The sequence below is a fragment of the Oncorhynchus mykiss genome, chromosome 12 (assembly GCF_057628025.1).
Source record: "Oncorhynchus mykiss isolate SJ-2025 chromosome 12, ASM5762802v1, whole genome shotgun sequence".
Classification (NCBI taxonomy): Eukaryota; Metazoa; Chordata; class Actinopteri; order Salmoniformes; family Salmonidae; genus Oncorhynchus; species Oncorhynchus mykiss.
Genome location: NC_143033.1, coordinates 55,312,704 through 55,334,800, shown reverse-complemented (window position 1 = coordinate 55,334,800; position 22,097 = coordinate 55,312,704). Strand labels below are relative to the sequence as shown.

The following is a 22,097-nucleotide window of genomic DNA, read 5'->3' as shown; positions in this document are numbered from 1 at the left end:
GAATCAGGATAGATCTTGAGAACCCTTTTTCCTCATCAGTCAATTTAATTGCTGTCTTTATACCCTGGAGTGGCCCACTCTGACGCTCCTTCTGACAGTTCAGAGGAGATAGTTGTGTCGAGCCCAGCTGTTTCCTGCCAATCTGACTGCTCTGTGATTTGGCAGGTATGGTGATGGGAGTGAATTGAGACCTGACAGGAAATGGCTGATTTGTTCAAAATGGTCCACACTGAGTCACATTGATTTTTATGGACATCTGGAGCCCTCCCAAGCTGCTCTCAGAACAGGCCCGGTCTGAACAGAGGAGTTAAGCCTTTGCTGGACATGATAGGCTAAATCAGAAGTCTGTTAAGACCAGCCTTACCCCTACCTATCTTAACACCACTACCCTAATACTCAAAACACACCATGTACTGTCATGCCAAGTACAAGACATTCTTCATGCAGAATATGAAATAGATCATGCTCCACAATGCACAGTTCAAGTCGGGAGTTTACATACTCTTATGTTGGATTCATTAAAACAAGTTTTTCAACCACTCCACTAATTTCTTGTTAACAAACTATAGTTTTGGCAAGTCGGTTAGGACATCTACTTTGTGCATGACACAAGTAATTTTTCCAACAATTGTTTAAAGGCAGATTATTTAACTTAGAATTTGCTGTAACACAATTCCAGTGGGTCAGAGGTTTACATACACGAAGTTCACTGTGCCTTTAAACATCTTGGAATATTCCAGAAAATGATGTCGTGGCTTTAGAAACTTCTGATAAGCGAATTGACATCATTTGAGTCAATTGGAGGTGTGCCTGTGGATGTATTTCAAGGCCTACCTTCAAACTCTGCCTCTTTGCTTGACATCATGGGAAAATCTAAAGAAATCAGCTAAGACCTGTAGAACTCCACAAGTCTGGTTCATCCTTGTGAGCAATTTCCAAATGCCTGAAGGTACCACATTCAACCGTACAAACAATAGTACGCAAGTCTAAACACCATGGGACCACGCAGCCGTCATACCGTTCAGGAAGGAGACGTGTTCTGTCTCCTAAAGATGAACATACTTTGGTGCGAAAAGTGCAAATCAATCCCAGAACATCAGCAATGGACCTTGTGAAGATGCTGGAGGCAACAGGTACAAAAGTATCTTTATCCACAGTAAAAACGAGTCCTATATCGACATAACCTGAAAGACCTCTCAGCAAGGAAGAAGCCTCTGCTCCAAAACCAACCAAAGCCATAAAAAAAGCCAGACTATAGTTTGCAACTGCACACGGGGACAAAGATCGTACTTTTTTTGGAGAAATGTTCTCTGGTCTGATGAAACAAAAATAGAACTGTTTGGCCATAATGACCATCATTATGTTTGGAGGAAAAGGGGGAGGCTTGCAAGCCAAAGAACACCATCCCAACTGTGAAGCACAGGGGTGGCAGCATCAGGTTGTGGGGGTGCTTTGCTGCAGGAGGGACTGGTGCACTTCACAAAATAGATGGTGTCATGAGGAAGGAAAATTATGTGGCTATATTGAAGCAACATCTTTAGACATCAGTCAGGAAGTTAAAGCTTGGTCGCAAATGGGTCTTCCAAATGGACAATGACCCCAAGCATACTTCCAAAGTTGTGGCAAAATGGCTTAAGGACAACAATTTCAAGGTATTGGAGTGGCCATCACAAAGCCCTGACCTCAATCCTATATGTTGGGCAGAACTGAAAAAGAGTGTGCGAGCAAGGAGGCCTACAAACCTGACCCATTACACCAGCTCTGTCAGGAGGAATGGGCCAAAATCCACCCAAATTATTGCGGGAAGCTTGTGGAAGGCTACCTGAAAAGTTTGACACAAGTTAAACAATTTAAAGGTAATGCTACCAATGCACTAAATTAGTATATGTACACTTCTGACCCACTGGGAATGTGATGAAAGAAATAAAAGCTGAAATAAATAATTTTCTCTCCTATTATTCTGACATTTCACATTCTTAAAATAAAGTGGTGATCCTAACTGACCTAAAATTGAATTTTTACTAGGATTAAATGTCAGGAACTGTGAAAAACTGAGTTTAAATGTATTTTGCTAAGGTGTATGTAAACTTCTGATTTCAGCTGTATATGATACACCAGTGTCTTTCAGTGTGTGTGTGCGCGTATGTTTTTTTTATTGATGTGATTCTTATATTAGCCTAATGTTTCATGTCTCTTGCAGCACTAATGTGGTGATGAACTACTCTGAGATCGAGTCCAAGGTGCGAGAGGCCACCAACGATGACTCCTGGGGTCCCTCTGGACAGCTCATGGGAGAGATTGCCAAGTAAGGGACAACCACTGCACAACACTGTCCTTTCACATTTACAAAAACTAGGCTGGTAGTTGTGCCTAGGGCTGGGCTGTATATGTATGTTTTAGTGCCATGTTTCAAAGACCTGTATCGCAAGAATCAAGTTTTTTTCATAGGTTTTTTTCTTCATTTTGTGTCTTTTTTGGTCTTGTATCCTTTGCTCCTTCTGTGCTGTGTGTAACTGTACCTTGCCACTCGCACAGACACCAAGACCTTCCCCCTGCCACTCACAACAACAAAGACATGAAACATCACTTCTTCCTCTCTGACAATAAGCAGTTTCAACTCGCTATTTGCGTTTGAGGTTTGGTCAGACATATAATCGGTTATATGGGCACCGAAACACATTGAGATATTATTTTAGTGTAATAGAAAATATCTTAACCTTTTGTAACAGTCCCCTTTTTATGTCTCAACTCCCAACTCTTTTAATAGAGCAGACCCTACCAAGACTGGAGTATCAATGAACACGATTGTGGGAAATGAATCCTCCGTTTCTGTGGCTCGCGACATTGCGCTGCCACGTACCACCTATAATCATCAACAGCCACAGACTGTTATGCGATGGCTGTTTAGTCTGTGTTTTATAAACATGCAATGAACATAAAAATATGCATTTGTTTAAGGAATTTGCAATTCGTTCTCATCCTGAGAAATAAGCGTCATCTTATCCAGGTAGGCAACATCTAAACAAAGTGAACAGGCTATGTTGTTCAAACAGCTGGAGACAGACAGGAGGGTGTATTCATTACAGTTCAACTGTTCTCCCTTGTTAGCAAGCAAATAGATCCATGTTGTCTAGACTTTAAAAATAAAGATTAGCTGGCTACTCACTAGCAGTGTGGGCATGTGCTTGTGAGATTGTTTTTGAGACCTGTGTTCATGTTCAATAATGCCTGCTACCAGAAGTGAGTCATTATTAGTGGATGTGTATGGTTCTGGTTACTTGTAACACAAATGTCATTTTCCTAGACTGACTTGAAAGCCAGATCAGTGATTATTTCAAAAAAGCAGGTAAAACTATTTTGATCAAATAATGAAATTATTAGTTGGCCTTATTGTTGAAGGCTTATAGTTAGCCACGGTATAATTTCACAAACTGCAAATTCATTCGTTTATTGCAGACTGTTTTTGAAATGCGGAGTTTTGACTTTACATTGTACACCAAAACTTATTTAGAGAGAAGTTAAAAATATATATATATATAGTTGTACACCGTGAATCGCCCATAAGTTTGAAAAAGAACGATATATATACATATTAATTTTTTGGTGGCAATATTGCCAAGCCCTAGTTGTGCATTTACCACTAATCCCATCCATATTTCTTGATCTACCTTTCAGATCCACGTTCATGTACGAGCAGTTCCCCGAGGTCATGAACATGCTGTGGACCAGAATGCTGAAAGACAACAAGAAGAACTGGAGGAGAGTTTACAAGGTGTGGAGAGTCTCTCTGTTACGCTGCTCATGTATCATTCATACGATCATGTTGATTGCGGTGAGGAAGCCTAGTGCCGTGTTGTTTCTAACTGTGTTGCACCTCTCCCCCAGGCCTTACTACTACTTGCATACCTCATCAGGAACGGATCGGAGCGAGTTGTTACCAGTGCGAGGGAACACATCTACGACCTTCGCTCCTTGGAAAACTACCATTTTGTCGGTAAGGAAACATTTGGGGCTGGCGCAGCACAGAACGACGAAGAAAAGTGTGAAGCCTAATCCTAGGTGTTTATTAATTCCATAACCATCCCACACTTCTCTTCTAAACCAATCAGGATGTCCTCAGTGGTGAGACTGTTGGTTCTCAGATGGAAAACCCAGGAGAATTCATTAGTGAGAAGGAAGTCTCCAATGCTGGAGTACTGAAGTCAGTTCCATCATGTTCTGGTTTTAAATTGGTATATGCACATACGAAATGTGCACAAATTAACCGTATTTAAATCTTCAAGTTGAGTTTCTCTATGGATACCAACTGTACGCATTTGTGATTTGCTATGACAGAGGTAAAAGCCTTTGATGGGTTCTGTACATGTTTTGTGTGCTAGACCTAGCCTGAATAGCTCGCCTTGTGTTTTCAGTGGCACAACAACGCATGCTTTCGAGGCTAATGTCGTCACGAGAATGTGAGAAACTCTGAACATGTGCATTCCAAACATGGCTTGCTGTCCCTGTCAAATAGAGACCTTGTAGCTGTCTTAAGGACAGAGATTCAGCAGGAGACATACATACAGTACCAGTCAAGTTTAGACACATTCAGTTTACTCATTCAAGGGTTTTTATTTATTTTTACTATTTTCTACATTGTAGAATAGTAGTGAAGAAATCACAACTATGAAATAACACATATGGAATCATGTAGTAACCAAAAAAGTAGATTTGAGATTCTTCATAGTAGCCTCCCTTTGCCTTGATGACAGCTTTGCACACTCTTGGCATTCTCTCAACCAACTTCATGAGGTGGAATGCATTTCAATTAACAGGTGTGCCTTGTTAAAAGTTAATTTGTGGAATTTCTTTCCTTCTTGATGCGTTTGAGCCAATCATTTGTGTTGTGACAAGGTAGGGGTGGTAAACAGAAGATAGCCCTATTTGGTAAAAGTCGAAGTCCATATTATGGCAAGAACAGCTCAAATAAAACCCATCAAGCGCTATGATGAAACTGGCTCTCATGAGGACCGCCACAGGAAAGGAAGACCCAGAGTTACCTCTGCTGCAGAGGATAAGTTCATTAGAGTTACCAGCCTCAGAATTGCAGCCCAAATAAATGCTTCACAGAGTTCAAGTAACAGACACATCTCAACATCAACTGTTCAGAGTACACTGCGTAAATCAGGCATTCATGGTCAAATTGCTGCAAAGAAACCACTACTAAAGGACACCAATAAGAAGAGGACACTTGATTGGGCCAAGGAACACAAGCAATGGACATTAGACCAGTGGAAATCTGTCCTTTGGTCTGATGAGTCCACATTTGAGATTTTTGGTTCCAACCGCTGTGTCTTTCTGAGACGCAGAGTAGGTGAACTTATGATCTCTGCATGTGTGGTTCCCACCGTGAAGCATGGAGGAGGAGTTGTGATGGTGTGGGGGTGCTTTGTGGGTGACACTCTGATTTAAAAAAAAAAATTCAAGGCACACTTAACCAGCATGGCTACCACAGCATTCTGCAGCGATACGCTATCCCATCTGGTTTGGGCTTAGGACTATCATTTGTTTTTCAACAGAACAATGACCCAACACACCTCCGGGCTGTGTAAGGGCTATTTGACTAAGAAGGAGAGTGATGGAATGCTGCATCAGATGACCTGGCCTCCGCAATCCCCAAACCTTAACCCAATTGAGATGGTTTGGGATGAGTTGGACCGCAGAGTGACGAAAAAGCAGCCTACAAGTGCTCAGCATATGTGGGAAGTCCTTCAAGACTGTTGGTTGTGATACCTTCACTATTATTCTACAATGTAGAAAATAGTTTAAAAAATAAATAAATACAGAAAAATCCTTGAATGAGTGTCAACTTTTGACTGGTACTGTACATACATACATACATACATACATACATACATACATACATACATGGTGATCTAAATAAATAAGACTAAATAAATATTTGTGTTATAACTGGGAATTAATAAAGATTTACAAACTAGAGGAGGAGAGCAGGAGTCGTGCGCATCTTCGCCACAATCCCTTTTATTGTTGGTGGTTATGAAAAACTGAGGAATGACATTGCATCAATACTTTTAACATGCTCAGGGGAAAAAATGTTTTGGAGGCACCATTTTGGTTCCAGTTACATTTAGCAGTTAGAAGTGGCTCAGAACGTTGTTTCCAGAGCTGAACTACTACGTACAGCAGTTTGCTTTAAACTTCATTTCAGTCTACACAACTGAACCTAGAGCCAAGCGACTGACCCTCAGAGACCTCTTATGTTCGTAGTTTCAGTGAGTGACTGAATGACTCAATGTACATGTGGTTAGACCAGTTACCCAGTAATGCTTATTTAGGACTCTGGGTCTATCTATAGGCTAAACTAGCCTGTCTAGAGATGCACACAGACCTTTGTTCAGATAATGTTTAGGTACGTTGAAGCCTAAATCTCATTACATTCATCAAGGTTACTGTCCCTTAAGGATAGGTAGCCATAAATGTGGGTTCTCTCTCTAGAAGTTCAGTTTATCTTGAGAAATTCACAACTGGTAAAGTTGCCTCTGTATTTTAATCATTGGATATTGTGTTTTTGTGCTACACATAATCCAATAACAAATGTATTTGGGTGATGGCATCCATTTAAATATTTAAATAGGGAGGCCAACATATTTACAGTAGGGCTATTTAAAGTCACGGTAATCTTTTTTCATGCTTCCCTCTCAAGAATTAGCATTTGGTGCATGGCGTTAGTACAGCTAGGTTATGTTACATAAAGTCCTTGCTGAGGCGAAAACTGTCCCCAGGACAGGCCTGTTGTGGCAGTGAAACAACGGTGCCTGGGATGTTGGCACGAATGTGTGAAGTCAAAAGTGCATTTTTATTTATTTTTTTACTTTTTAATTTGGTGAATGCTTGTATACTAAGGTTCCTATCCTGTTGTGTCTTGTGTTCCCCCTTACCGTCGCCAGATGAGAGTGGGAAGGACCAGGGCATCAACGTGCGTCAGAAGGTGAAGGAGATGGTGGAGTTTGTCCAGGATGACGACCGGCTCCGGGAGGAGAGGAAGAAAGCCAAGAAGAACAAGGACAAGTACATCGGCGTGTCCTCAGACAGCACTGGAGGAGGATTCGGCAAGACCAGCCGTAAGTTTCACCACGCGGGGGAGAGGGCAAGTAATCTGTGATGCTCTGCTAACGGTGTGGAGAATGTGGTATTGTCGTTCAGCTCCGTGCTCTCACAAAATGAGACGGGGGGAAATAGACGTTATGCTGTTGGTACGGGTACGTCAGTCAGCGGGGGCATTTTCCCTGTAAGCAGACATACAAGGTTCAAGTAAGTAAGTAAACACACTGACTGATTTACCTGGAGTCGCTCTCTCTGCAGGCCTCAGTCTGTCAGTCTACAGACTCGGAAGGCTTCCAGAATATCACACCTCATTCCCCTCCTCTATTCCCCACAGACCTCTCCCTCTCTCTCGTCACTCCTCCTCCTCCTCCTCATTGATCTTTTGATTAGAGCTGTTTTCACTCTGGGGCCAATCACGTCTTATCTCCTCTCACATCTTCATCTGTGTGATTTCTGATCATGTTTGTATGAGAGAAACCTCACCATTCATGTAACGGAATAGATCTTCCACAAATCTTCTTTTTTTTTTTTGATTTGTTGCTTTCTGATCTGCTATTCTGATATCTAATCAAGGGGGCTGGCGGGTCCCTTGCCATTTCATTAGGATTGGGTTGGAGACAACTCACTAGAGTTTGCACTTTATTTCCATGCGCTGTTCATTGATTCCTCCCTTTGATTCCCGATATCTTTGATTTGCTGCTGTGATTTCCCACTTCATTAGTCAAACCATTTGTCAATTAGTGATGTGGTAGGGAAGGGATTTATTTTTGTCACACAGGATCAAAATACCACAGCGAGACATTCATCTAGGATGTTCATCTAGGATGCTCGTTCTGTTTCAGCAGACATACTGTAGCTCTGCAATGTTTGTGTTGGCAATGGGGCCCATTTTCAATGCGCGATAAACAGTTGTCTGTTGCAAATCATAATTTGGCATTCCAGATAGATGCAGAGCATTTCCACAATGCCTCTCGTGTTAGTGAAGTGAGGCTCACTCGGCATAGCTACAACACATGTTAATGGTACCAAAACACATTTTTCTGCACGTGTCAACCCGTTACCCCCCTCTGCCCCTCAGCGGGAGAAATGTTTGACTCGGAGCCCAAAGGGAAGTGGGATGAGGACTGGGACAAGAGCAAAGGAGCCTTCCCCTTCAGCGAGAAGCTGGGAGAGATCAGCGACAAGATCGGCAGCACCATCGACGACACCATTAACAAGTTCCGCAAGAAGGAGAGGGATGACTCGCCTGACAGAATCAGGTACCGCCGAGTGTATTTAAGTACAACGGCCAAAATGCTTATTAAGTTCATACAAATCTGCTTAATGACGGATCATTTCTTCTTGAAAGACACGTACAAGATAATCTTCACTCCTTTTTAATGTGTTTGTGTTTTTGGGGGGGCTTTTCTTTCTCCCCCCCCAGTGACAACGACGAGGACAGGGTATCGCGGAACGGCCGGCCGTTGTCGGGGTCAGGGAGTCTGTCGGGGTTGGAGTTCAAAGACGAGGAGGAGACTGTTACCACCAAGAGCATCCAGATCACCCAGGCAACAGAGACCACCACCACCACCACACGCAAACGGGGCGGCGTCCCGTCCAAAACCGTGGACCTGGGGGCCGCCGCACACTACACAGGGGACAGGAGCAGTCTGGACGCAGACGACGCAAAGGTACCACTGCCCTCGTGTACCACTCTGACCACTGACCTAGGCCGCTGCTGTACGTCAGCGTAGGCCTATAGCAGGGATGGACTCCATGCAGCACCTGCTTTTGAAGCCTATAGAGAACACTGTTGAATTGTCTGCGGATTGTCTGCGCCATCTATTTTCATCAGTGCGTTTTTATTGAGACTGAAGCACAAGATGGTGATCATTTCCTGTGGGACAGAAGGCAAGCCGTGTTGTGTCTCTTCTGACTGTCTAATGAGATGATAGAAGTGGATGGCAGCAGGAATAGTGAACAGCAGGAGCTCCTGGGCTGCCTATTCCTGACTGTTTCTAGACTAATGCTGCCCTCTTGTGGCAGCTTTAGGAAGGGTAGCCCCTTGTTTTATTCCAACTCCATTTAAAAGTGAACAGCTTGTTTAAGAGCCATTCTATTTCTCTCCTCTTCAGACGTCGGTCAGCCAGACTTCAAGCTGTGGCCTTGCAGACCTTCTGATGGTGGACTCTGGGTCCATTCATGCGGCACCAGCAGGTAAGACCCATCACTTATCTAATGAGTCAAAGTGGTATAGACAATAAGAGCTTGGTATACAAAGTGATGGCACTCCAAAGCAAGATGGCTCAAAGCCATCGATGTATAGAATTGCCCTGAACCGCTCCTCCAGAATCGTCTGTGAGTAGTAGAGCAGGGGAGGGCAGGAGGCGGGCAGGCCTAAGAGGCCCAGATGTCAGGCAGCTTAGCTAGAGGAGAGAAGTGTGGTAGCAGAGTATGACCAGCTGTCTGAGGCTGAGCCAGTCTCTGGTGGGAAGGGAGTGCTGCATGCACACACACACACATACACAGATGCTGCTGTCCCTGTTCATCGTGTCCTTGCCGCCTTCAACCAAACAGCTGGGGCCTGTCTCTCACACTCAGTCATACACTCTGGTAGGGACGAAGATGAAGACATCTTCATCACCTCCACTGTCACACTCTGTTCTCACTCTTTCACTGTGTGTGTGTGTGGGCGTGTGCATGCGCGTGCCATCCAGGTGGAAGTTCAGACCTCATCGGTGGCTTTGCTGACTTCTCCTCCCCAGCTGCCTCAGCCAGTCTCCCTTCATCAGCCGGTATGTCTCACCGCTTTCTCGCTCCATTGTCTGAACAGTATCCTCTTTCTGTATCACAGCTCCGACCATTAATCTTAGGCAGGCCGATCCCTCTTCCCAATGACCTAGCAGTCAGGTTAAGTCCAGCAGAAATGTTTTCATAAACCTAGGAGCAGAAGAGGTGAATACCTTAGTACAGAAGCACCCACGACAGAGATATTAGGAGAATCCAGAGGCCCCCCTCCCGTTCCTGCTGAGGGGTTTGTGGTTGCGTCCCACGTATTGTTCTGTCCTGTGGAAGTGAAGGTCTTGAAATATTGATGAGTCACTACCTCCTGAGCCTTATGAGGACAGACACCTGTCAGCTCCCATTTGACACAGCTTACCTCCCCCATCCTCCACCCTCTGCTCTGGATGGATAGATGGATGGATAAAAAAGAGAGCGGGATACAGGGAAGACGAGAGGGCCCCAGCAGCAAGTCTTTGGCAGTTTATCTGCTATCTAGATTGGATTTACACTGGACAAAACTCTTTCCATGACGTACACATCAGTGAATCCAGGTGAAAGCTATGATCCCTTATTGATGTGACTTGTTAAATCCACTTCAATCAGTGTAGATGAAGAGGAGGAGACCTGTTAAAGAAGGATTTTTAAGCCTTGAGACAATTGAGACATGGATTGTGTATGTGTGCCATTCAGAGGGTTACTGGGAAAGACCGGGGTATGGTAGAAGGTGCCAGGCGCACCGGTTTGAGTGTATCAAGAACTGCAACGCTGCAGGGTTTTTCACACTCAACAGTTTCCTGTGTGTATCAAGAATGGTCCACTACCCAAAAGACATCCTGCCAACTTGACAACTTTTAGAGTCCATACCCTAACGAATTGAGGCTGTTCTGTTGGCAGAAGGGGGTGCAACTCAATATTAGGAAGGTGTTCCTAATGTTTTGTACACTCTTGTGTATACTAATTAGTCATTGTCAGAGTCCTCCCTGGATTTGTGTGTGTGTGTGTGTGTGTGTGTGTGTGTGCGCGCGCGCGTGTGCCTGCTCAAGCAGTACCCTCTGGGCCAGGTGTGTGTGGTGTGTGTTCCCATGCAGTACCCTCTGGCCCTAGTGTTAGCACACACTCTGTCCTGTGTCAGGTCCCATCAGCACTGGGCTGTGTGTGCTGGTACTCCCCTCGGGGCGATATCTGTTACCTTCATTGTTCACCCGCCCTGGCTGACAGGGTGCACATCGCCCTTTCAGAAGAAATGGGACATGTATGCCTTATTCATTTCTCTTCAAGTTGACTTGGAAAAACAAAACTGAACACTGGATAATAAAAAAAAACATTTTAAGATAAGCACATCAACTCATTCATTTTTTTCAAAGAAAAAACACAGTTTTATTTAGAGTTGTTGGTATAAGGCTGGTTAGAGATTCATAGATATCTGGTGAATTCTTTCATTTTCTAAATGATTCTCTATTCTTTCCGTAGGGCCAGGGTCCAATGGGAACGGTGAGTTTGGGGACTGGAATGCGTTCTCCAGTCCTCCAGCCACCACTACCACTCCGTCTCAGCCAATCACAGACCTGTTTGGTAGCATCCAGCCTCTCCCAGCCTCGGCCCCCACCCCGCCATCAGCTGAGCTCTTTGACCTAATGGGCTCCAATCGCACCTCCCTCAGCGCCTCCCAAAGCATGACCTTCTCCATGTGTGGTAGCCAGAGTGTGGGCGTCGCCAACACCGGCCTGCCCATCTCCAGATCACAGGTACGGGTGGCTCACAGGCCTCCAACTCACTACACCAGTCATTGTTACAGATGAAGGAGCCTCATTATCACTGAAGATGTCTACGTTGTGAATACAAAGAAGGATGTATGTTGTGTGGTTGTAGGATAGACAAATGTCTTGTCTCTTCTTTGGATCGTTGTAGAACTTTGGGCCAATGCAGGGGGGCTTATTGCCGCAGCACATGGGACTCCAGAAGCCCTCCCTCCCCCCAACATGGTCGGACCCCAGTGTCAATATCAGCCTGGACTTCCTGTCTCCTGGTATGCAGTCGACCAACTGTAAGCCAAGCCTCAATATTCTACAGCAAGGTCTGTTATTAACTCAAGCTCTCTACTTTTATCTTTGTTGGGTGTCAACTCAATAATGAATATCTGAATATCTGAATATCTGTGTGTCAGTGCAGGGAGATTGAAATGACAGTAATAGTGCCTCATTTTTCATTTCAGATCCCCTGCTTCCAGGAGTCCAGTCACCCATCAACCTGGCTCAGAGTTTTGGAGGCCTGAATATGAACATCCAGCCTACAGCCACACCCATCAGACCTCCGACCAACCCCATGATGCCCGCCAGGGCCATAGGCCTGGGCATGCCTCCCACCATGGCAACGGGTACCATGGGAATGGGAGGAATGCCTGTCAATCAGGGAATCATGGGAATGAACCTGGGCGTGGCCCCCTCAGGCATGGGCCTGCAAGGCACCTTGGGTATGCCAGGAATGGGCATGGGGCAGCCCATGGTCAACACTGCCATGGTGCAACCCAAACAAGATGCCTTCGCAAACTTCGTCAACTTCGGGAAATGAGGGCGCTGAAGGATTTGTGTTGAAGAGTATGTCAGAATACACCATTTTGAAGGAAAAGCTCATACTTGAAAAATATCTGATGGTGTTGCCCTTCAATCCCTACTTTTGAAATATACAGGTAACTGCCAAAATAATGGAAACACTTCTAGTAAATATTGAAAGCAGGTGTGGTTTCTGATTTAATTAAGCAATTATGGTCCCATCATGCTTAGGGTCATGTATACAAATGCTGAGCAAGCCATTATTTTGGCTACCATGGCTATGTACAAATAGGATGACAATACCCTCATCCACAGGGCATGAGTGGTCACTGAATGGTTTGCTGAGCATAAAAACGATGTGAACTATATGTCATAGCCAAGTCACCAGATCTCAACCCATTGTAACACTTATGAGAGATTCTGGAGCAGTGCCTGAGACTGTTTTCCACCTCCAACAAAATACCAAATGATGGAATTTCTTGTGTAAGAATGGTGTCACATCCCTCCAATAGTGTTCCAGACACTTGTAGAATCTATGCCAAGGTGCATTGAAGCTGTTCTGGCTCTTAGTGGCCCAACGCCCTATTAAGACACTTTATTAAGGTGTTTCCTTTGTTTTGCCAGTTACCTACGTATACTGAACACAAATATAAATGTAACATGCAACCATTTAATTGATTTTACTGAGTTATAGTTCATATGAGGAATTTATATAAATTCATTAGGCCCTGGCTCACACATGACTGGAAATAATATGTTGGTCACAAATACCTCACAATGTGCCTCAGGGTCTTGTCACGGTATTTTCAAATTGTCATCCATAAAATGCAGTTGTGCTTGTTGTCCGTAGTTTATGCCTGCCCGTACCATAACCCCACCGCCACCATGAGGCACTCTGATCACAACGTTGACATCTGCAAACCGCTCGCCCACACAACGCCATATATGTGGTCTGCGGTTGTGAGGCCGGTATGGACATAGTACCAAATGATCTAAAACGATGTTGCAGGTCGGCTTATGGTAGCGAAATTAACATTAAATTCTCTGGCAACAGCTCTGGTAGACATTCCTGCAGTCAGCATGCCAATTTGCACTTTCCCTCAACTTGAGACATCTGTGGCATTATGTTGTGTGACAAAACTGCACATTATAGAGTGGCCTTTTATTGTCCCCAGCACAAGGTGCGCCTGTGTAATGATAATTCTGTTTAATCAGCTTCTTGATATGCCACACCTGTCAGGTGGATGGATTATCTTGGCAAAGGAGAAATGCTCACTAACAGGGATGTAAACAAATTTGTGCACACAATTTGAGAAGTTTTTTGTGTGTATCGAACATTTATGGGATCTTTAATTTCAGTTCATGAAACACAGGACCAACACTTGTTGCATTTATATTTTTGTTCAGTGTATGTACTGTATAAATCAAGAGTTTGAATTTGTTTTGGGGGTAGGGGAGGGGGCTGTGGCTTATCTAATGTGAGATTTTGTAAATGTTTGAAGGCATATACAGTATACTTTTGAAAGAAGGAGAAAGGCGTCTCTCCTACACCAGATAAAAACATGGTAGGCGTGTTACTTTGTCCCTTTTCTACTTTCATGTTGTCATCTCTCTATTTCAAACCTGTCATCAGAATGTTCAGGAATTACCTCATATTTACCATAATTCATTGACCATATGTAAATATATTTTCGGTGTGCAAAAAAATAAATTTTTGCGTTATTGACGACGTCTTGGACCGTATGACGTGGAGAGCAAGCCTAAAGGACAAAGAAGTACCCCAAGTCCTTAAATTCGTAATTTTTTTGTTGTGTTTTGAAGTCCGATTACATTTGAATATCTGAAACCTACAGTCTGTTACTGGTGCATGTTTTAAGCTGAACTTTCAATGCCCTCGGTTCTATTGCCTGTTCTACCATCTTAAGAGGTTAACCATCAGAATCAGCATTAAGCAAAGCTGTTAACCACAAGCACCAGCTTCTGCTGTTGTGTCCCAAATGGCACCCTGTTCCCAACACACTGAATGTACAAACCCCCCCCCCCCCACACTTTTGCCCACAGAACAGCCTCAATTCATTGGGACATAGACTCTACAATGTGTCAAAAGCGTTCCACAGGGATGCTGGCCCATATTGACTCCAATGCTTTCCAAAGTTGTGTCAAGTTGGCTGGGTGTCCTTTGGTTGGTGAACCATTCTTGATACACACGGGAAAATGTTGAGCGTGAAAAACCCAGCAGCTTTGCAGCTCTTGACGCTCAAACCAGTGCGCCTGGCACCTACTACCATACCCTGTTCAAATGCACTTCAATATTTTCTTGCCCATTCACCCTCTGAATGGCACACATACACAATCCATGTCTCAATTGTCTTAAAAATCCTTCTTTAACCGGTCTCCGCCCCTTCATCTACACTGATTTGACGTGGATTTAACAAGTGTCATCAATAAGGGATCGTAGCTTTCACCTGGTCAGTCTGTCATGGATAGAGCAGGTGTCCTTAATGTTTAATATTTTGTACACTCAGTGTCTAGTGCACTATAAAGGGATTCGAGTGCCATTTGGGATTCATATGCTTTTCCATCCCAATGTGATCATGTACAGTGGCATTGGTAGTGTTACCCAGACAGAGGCTGTCCTCTCCTTCCTGCTCTATGGTGCCTCACAGTGAAACCCATGCCTTGTCTGTCATGAGTATGGTCACAGAGGCTGACACAAGAATAAATCACTATTTGATTGAGATCCTTGATCGTTCGAGTCCTTTTAAGTATATTCATGGATATTAAACCCATATATGCCACAGCTTGGTATGACGTGTGTGTTGCGAGGTCATTGTGGGTAGGTGTATGAATGTGTGGCCATCCGGAGTGGCCTGTCAGGCCTGGTGGTGATGGGGAGCAAGGGTTTAATGGGACTGTGGAGAAGGGGGGGTACTATTGACTTTGATGAGTGAAACTGTCTGCATACCTGCCTAGCACTCTTAACGGGAGAGTGGGGACAGACCGAGAGAGAGATGAGACCTGGGCTGAGTCCCTCTGACCTGCCCAGTGGTACCCCCTCATCACTCTCCCTTCCACTGAAGGCTGAAAGCAGTGTTTTTTTGCATCTCCCAAATGTGAAGGTTATTTCAAAGGGTGTGTGTGTGTGTGAGAGAGATTTCTCCATTTGCTGCTGTGCACACAGAGGCAAAAGAACACACCTTTCTGTCATACTCCGAGGCATTGTTTCAAATGACCAAATGTTTATTTTATTACTCAAGATTATTCCATAGTGTTTGTATAATATTACATATTCAAATATGAAACTGACTGGAATATGTTAATTTACATCATGTTGACTGAATGGGAGAGTTACTAAAAACCATTATTAGTTTATGCAAATGTGAAAAATAGGATAAAATGGCTCTTTCATAAGCTAGTTTCTTTACTTTTCAGTACATATTGTTTTCATTGTACTCAACAATGTTTTATGTATTTCAATAAACTCTTCATTAAATCATGATTAAAATGCCATTTATTTATCACGCAAAGCTTCTATTTTGTTATCTTAATTTTTTGTTGTTACTTAGTGATACTCCTTGACAAACCAAATGGCAACATCAACAGTCACTTTGCTTGTATAGTATTATTTTCACTGAATATTCCTTAGCTAAACCAGAGAGTGAAGGAGGGGATATCTAAACCAGAGAGTGAAGGAGGGGATATCTAAACCAGAGAGTGAAGGAGGGGATATCTAAACCAGAGAGTGAAGGAGGGGATATCTAAACCAGAGAGTGAAGGAGGGGATAGCTGAACCAGAGAGTGAAGGAGGGGATGGCTGAATCAGAGTGAAGGAGGGGATGGCTGAACCAGAGATGGAAGAAGGGGATAGTGGGACATTAAAGTGATTCATAAGTAACACGATGGGTATAATTAAAGCATGTACAGTGCTTCAGAAAGAATTCACACCTTACACATTTTGTTGTTACAGCCTGAATTTAAAACTGATTAAATTGAGATTTTGTGACGATGGCCTACACACAATACCCAGTAATGTTAAAGTGGAATTATGTTTTTAGACATTTTTGCAAACTTAAATAACATTTCAAAACTGAAATGTCTTGAGCCAATGTGTATTCAACTCCCTTGTTATGGCAAGCCTAAATAAGTTCAGGAGTAAAACTTTGTTTAGCAAGTCCAGTTTGTGTATGTGACCAATAAAATTGGATTTGATAAGTTGTATGGACTCAATAATAGTGTTTCACATGATTTGTATCCCACACATACAATTCTTTGTAAGATCCCTCAGTCGCGCAGTGATTTTCAAACATCGATTCAAATTAAATTGTATTGGTCACATACACATGGTTAGCAGATGTTAATGTGAGTGTAGCGAAATGCTTGTGCTTCTAGTTCCGGCAGTGCAGTAACATCTAACAAGTAATCTAACTATTCAACCACAAAGACCAGGAAGGTTTTTCTATGCCTTGCAAAAAAGGTCGATGTGTAAACATTTTAAAACCAGACATTGAATATCCCTTTGAGCATGATGAAGTTATTCATTACACTTTGAATGGTGTATCAATACACCCAGTCACTACAAAGATACAGGCGTTCTTCATAACTTGGTTGCTGGAGAGGAAGGAAGCCATTCAGGGTTTTCACCATGAGGCCAATGGTGACTTTAAAACAGTTACTGAGTTTATCCTGTTTGCAATGTATCCTGTTTCCAATAACTCACTAAAGTACAAATGCAAAAGATGTGGAAAGAAATTAACTTTTTGTCTTGAATGCAAGCTTTATGTTTGGGGCTATATCACTGAGTACCATTCTTCATATTTTCAAGCATGGTGGTGGCTGCATCATGTTACGTGTATGCTTATCATCGGCAAGGACTAGGGAGTTTTTTTAGCATAAAAATAAATTAAATAGAGCTAACCACAGGCAAAATCCTAGAGGAAAACCTGGTTCATTCTGCTTTCCAACAGACACCGGGAGACAAATTCACCTTTCAGCAAGACAATATCCTAAAACACAAGGACAGGTATACAATGGAGTTGCTTACCAAGACGACGTTGAATGTTCCTGATTGGCCTAGTTACAGTTTTGACTTAAATCGACTTGAAAATCTATAGCAAGACTTGAAAATGGCTGTCTAGCAAGGATAAACAACCAATGTGACAGAGCTTGAATAATTATTTTAAGAATAATGTGCTAATATTGTACAATCCAGGTGTGTGCAAAGCTCTTAGATACTTACCTAGAAAGTCTAGCAGCTGTAATCGCTGCCAAAGGTGATTATAACATGTATTGTATTGATTGACTCAGGGGTGTGACTACTTATGTAAATGCAACATTTCTGTATTTAATTTTTAATACAGTACAGTCGTGGCCAAAAGTTTTGAGAATGACACAAATATTAATTTTCACAAAGCCTGCTGCCTCAGTTTGTATGATGGCAATTTTCACATACTCCAGAATGTTATGTAGAGTGATCAGATGAATTGTAATTAATTGCAAGTCCCTCTTTGCCATGCAAATGAACTGAATCCCCAAAAACATTTCCACTGCATTTCAGCCCTGCCACAAAAGGACCAGCTGACATCATGTCAGTAATTCTCTCGTTAACACAGGTGTGAGTATTGACAAGGACAAGGCTGGAGATCACTCTGTCATGCTGATTGCATTTGAATAACAGACTGGAAGCTTCAAAAGGAGGATGGTGCTTGAAATCATTGTTCTTCTTCTGTCAATCATGGTTACCTGCAAGGAAACACATGCCGTCTTCATTGCTTTGCGCAAAAAGGGCTTCACAGGCAAGGATATTGCTGCCAGTAAGATTGCACCTAAATCAACCATTTATCGGATCATCAATAACTTCAAGGAGAGCGGTTCAATTGTTGTGAAGAAGGCTTCAGGGCACCCAAGAAAGTCCAGCAAGCGCCAGGACCATCTCCTAAAGTTGATTCAGCTGCGGGATCGGGGCACAACCAGTACAGAACTTGCTCAGGAATGGCAGCAGGCAGGTGTGAGTGCATCTGCACACACAGTGAGGCAAAGACTTTTGGAGGATGACCTGGTGTCAAGAAGGGCAACAAAGAAGCCACTTCTCTCCAGGAAAAACATCAGGGACAGACTGATATTCTGCAAAAGGGATTGGACTACAGGGATTGGACTGCTGAGGACTGGGGTAAAGTCATTTTCTCTGATGAATCCCCTTTCCGATTGTTTGGGGCATCTGGAAAAAAGCTTGTCCGGAGAAGACAAGGTGAGCGCTACCATCAGTCCTGTGTCATGCCAACAGTAAAGCATCCTGAGACCATTCATGTGTGGGGTTGCTTCTCAGCCAAGGGAGTGGGCTCACTCACAATTTTGCCAAAGAACACAGCCATCAATAAAGAATGGTACCAACACATCCTCCGAGAGCAACTTCTCCCAACCATCCAGGAACAGTTTGGTGATGAACAATGCATTTTCCAGCATGATGGAGCACCTTGTCATAAGGCAAAAGTGATAACTAACTGGTTCAGGGAAAAAAACATCGATATTTTGGGTCCATGGCCAGGAAACTCCCCAGACCTTAATCTCATTGAGAACTTGTGGTCAATCTTCAAGAGGTGGGTGTACAAACAAAAATCCACGAATTCTGACAAACTCCAAGCATTGATTATGCAAGAATGGGCTGCCATCAGTCAGGATGTGGCCCAGAAGTTAATTGACAGCATGCCAAGGCGGATTGCGGAGTTCTTGAAAAAGAAGGGTCAACACTGCAAATATTGACTCCTTGCATCAACTTCATGTAATTGTCAATAAACGCCTTTGACACGTATGAAATGCTTGTAATTATACTTCAGTATTCCATAGTAACATCTGACAAAAATATCTAAAGACACTGAGGCAGCAACCTTTGTGAAAACTAATATTTGTGTCATTCTCAAAACTTTTGGCCACAACTGTACATTTGCAACATTTTCTAAAAGCATGTTTTCACTTTGTTATTATGGGGTATTGTGTGTAGATGGATTAATTATTAATTTTAAATCAAGTTTGAATTCAGGTTGTAACACAATGTGGAATAAATCAAGGGGTTTCAATACTTTCTGAAGGCAGTGTATGTTGGTTTCTCAGTCATTTTGATTGGTTTATTAGTAATTTCAAAGGTCCTGGCACCTTTGTCTAGAGTGCTGAAAGATGTCAGTGATACCAGTTTACACAACCTGGTCTCAGAGAATTTTGTATTATTCTGTAGTTAATCCGAGACACTTCATTTACTATGATATGTTACGTTTCGTATGGTATGTATTAATTTGTAGATGTCCATCATCCATTTCCTAAGGTATGCTACGAATTACAGGTTGTATGATACAGTATGTTACCAATAGCAATTCATACAATATGTTACGAAATCACAAAACGTACAATATGTTATAAATTTGCAAAACGTATGATATGTTACAACTTTGTTGTGGCTAACGTTGGCTAGGTGGCTAATATTAGCTAGCTGGCTAACGTTAGCTGGGAGAGGGTTAAGGTTATGAGTTAGGCTAACTCTTAGGGGAAGTGTTAGATAACATGCTAAGTAGTTGCAAAGTAGTTAAAAAGTAGTAAGTAGTTGCAAGGCGTTAATTAGCTAAAAAGTTGTCCATGTTGCGATTCGAACACACAACCTGACAGATGTATAAAATCGAGCACACCGCCATGCAATCTCTATAGACAAACATTAGCGGTAGAATGGCCTTACTGACGAGCTCAGTGACTTTCAACGTGGCACCGTCATAGGATGCCACCTTTCCAACAAATCAGTTCATCACATTTCTGCCCTGCTAGAGCTGCCCCGGTCAACTGTAAGTGCTGTTATTGTGAAGTGGAAAGGTCTAGTAGCAAAAATGGCTCAGCCGGGAAGTGGTAGGCCACACAAGCTCACAGAACGGGACTGCAAAGTGCTGAAGCACATAACGTGTAAAAATGGTCTGTCCTCGGTTACAACACTCACTACCGATTTACAAACTACCGCTTGAAGCAATGTTAGCACAATAATTGTTCATTGGGAGCTTCATGAAATGGGTTTCCATGGTAGAGCAGCCACACACAGGCCTAAGATCACCATGCAGCAGTGAAAACGCGTTCTTTGGAGTGATGAATCACTCTTCACCATCTGGCAGTCTGACGGACAAGTCTGGGTTTGGCAGATGCCAGGAGAACACAAGCTGCCCCAAATGCATAGTGCCAACCGTGAAGTTTGGTGGAGGAGGAATAATGGTCTGGTGCTGTTTTTCATAGTTTGGGCTAGGCCCTTTAGTTACAGTGAAGGGAAATCAAAAACGCTACTGCATACAATGACATTCTAGGTGATTCTGTGCTTCCATCTTTCAAACCAAATTAAATGTATTTATAAAGCCCTTCTTACATCAGCTGATATCTCAAAGTGCTGTACAGAAACCCTGCCTGAAACCCCAAACAGCAAGCAATGCAGGTGTAGAAGCACGGTGGCTAGGACAAACTCCCTAGAAAGGCCAGAACCTAGGAAGAAACCTAGAGAGGAACCAGGCTATGAGGGGTGGCCAGTCCTCTTATGGCTGTGCTGGGTGGAGATTATAACAGAACATGGCCAAGATGTTCAAATGTTCATAGATGACCAGCAGGGTCAATTAATAATAATCACAGTGGTTGTCGAGGGTGCAACAGGTCAGCGCCTCAGTCGTAAATGTCAGTTGGCTTTTCATAGCCGATCGTTCAGAGTATCTCTACCGCTCCTGCTGTCTCTAGAGAGTTGAAAACAGCAGGTCTGGGAGAGGTAGCACATCCGGTGAACAGGTCAGGGTTCCATAGCCGCAGGCAGAACAGTTGAAACCGGAGCAGCAACATGGCCAGGTGGACTGACTGGGGACAGCAAGGAGTCATCAGGCCAGGTAGTCCTGAGGCATGGTCCTAAGGCTCAGGTCCTCCGAGAGAGAGAAAGAAAAAGAGAAAGAGAGAAAGAAAGAGATAATTGGAGCGAGCATACTTAAATTCACACAGGACACCGGATGAGACAGAAGATATACTCCAGATATAACAGACTAACCCTAGCTCTCGACACATAAACTACTGCAGCATAAATACTGGGGGCTGAGACAGGAGAGGTCAGGAGAAGCTGTGGCCCCATCCGATGATACACCCAGACAGGGCCAAACAGGCAGGATATAACCCCACCCACTTTGCCAAAGCACAGCCCCCACACCACTAGAGGGATATCTTCAACAACCAATTTACCATCCTGAGACAAGGCAGAGTATAGCCCCGAGTATAGCCCAGCTTTGTGGCAACAGTTTGGGGAAGGCTATTTCCGGTTTCAGCATGACAATGCCCCTGTGCACAAAGCGAGGTACATACAGAAATGGTTTGTAGAGATCGGTGTGGAACAACTTGAATGGCCTGCACAGAGCCCTGACCTCAATCACATCAAACACCTTTGGAATGAATTGAAACGCCGACTGCGGGCCAGGCCTAATCACCCAACATCAGTGCCAGACTTCACTAATGCTTTTGTGGCTGAGTGGAAACAATTCCACGCAGCAATGTTCCAACATCTAGTGGAAAGCCTTTTCAGAAGAGTGGAGGCTCTTATAGCAGCAAAGAGGGGACCAACTCCATATTAATGCCCATGATTTTGGAATGAGATGTTCGACAAGCAGGTGTCCAAATACCTTTGGTCATGTAGTG

The 22,097-nt window shown here is 43.4% G+C and overlaps 1 protein-coding gene across 4 annotated transcripts in view; it reads left to right on the top strand.

Moving 5' to 3' along the window:
* LOC110537787 (clathrin interactor 1) overlaps positions 1 to 15,918 on the top strand; it is a 38,106-nt gene extending 22,188 nt beyond the window's left edge. The window contains exons 2-12 of one of the 4 annotated variants that reach the window (XM_036937807.2): positions 2,201 to 2,305; positions 3,676 to 3,772; positions 3,886 to 3,994; positions 6,951 to 7,124; positions 8,186 to 8,366; positions 8,531 to 8,777; positions 9,222 to 9,303; positions 9,804 to 9,881; positions 11,341 to 11,615; positions 11,779 to 11,914; positions 12,083 to 15,918. In XM_036937807.2, coding sequence (XP_036793702.2) covers positions 2,201 to 2,305; positions 3,676 to 3,772; positions 3,886 to 3,994; positions 6,951 to 7,124; positions 8,186 to 8,366; positions 8,531 to 8,777; positions 9,222 to 9,303; positions 9,804 to 9,881; positions 11,341 to 11,615; positions 11,779 to 11,914; positions 12,083 to 12,438 — 1,840 coding nt within the window. In that variant the 3' untranslated portion in view covers positions 12,439 to 15,918. Of the gene's footprint in view, positions 1 to 2,200; positions 2,306 to 3,675; positions 3,773 to 3,885; positions 3,995 to 6,950; positions 7,125 to 8,185; positions 8,367 to 8,530; positions 8,778 to 9,221; positions 9,304 to 9,803; positions 9,882 to 11,340; positions 11,616 to 11,778; positions 11,945 to 12,082 lie in introns of all 4 variants that reach the window. The other 3 variants (XM_021624174.3, XM_090192782.1, XM_036937808.2) reach the window with 3 other exon arrangements.
* The last annotated feature ends 6,179 nt before the right edge of the window (positions 15,919 to 22,097 follow it).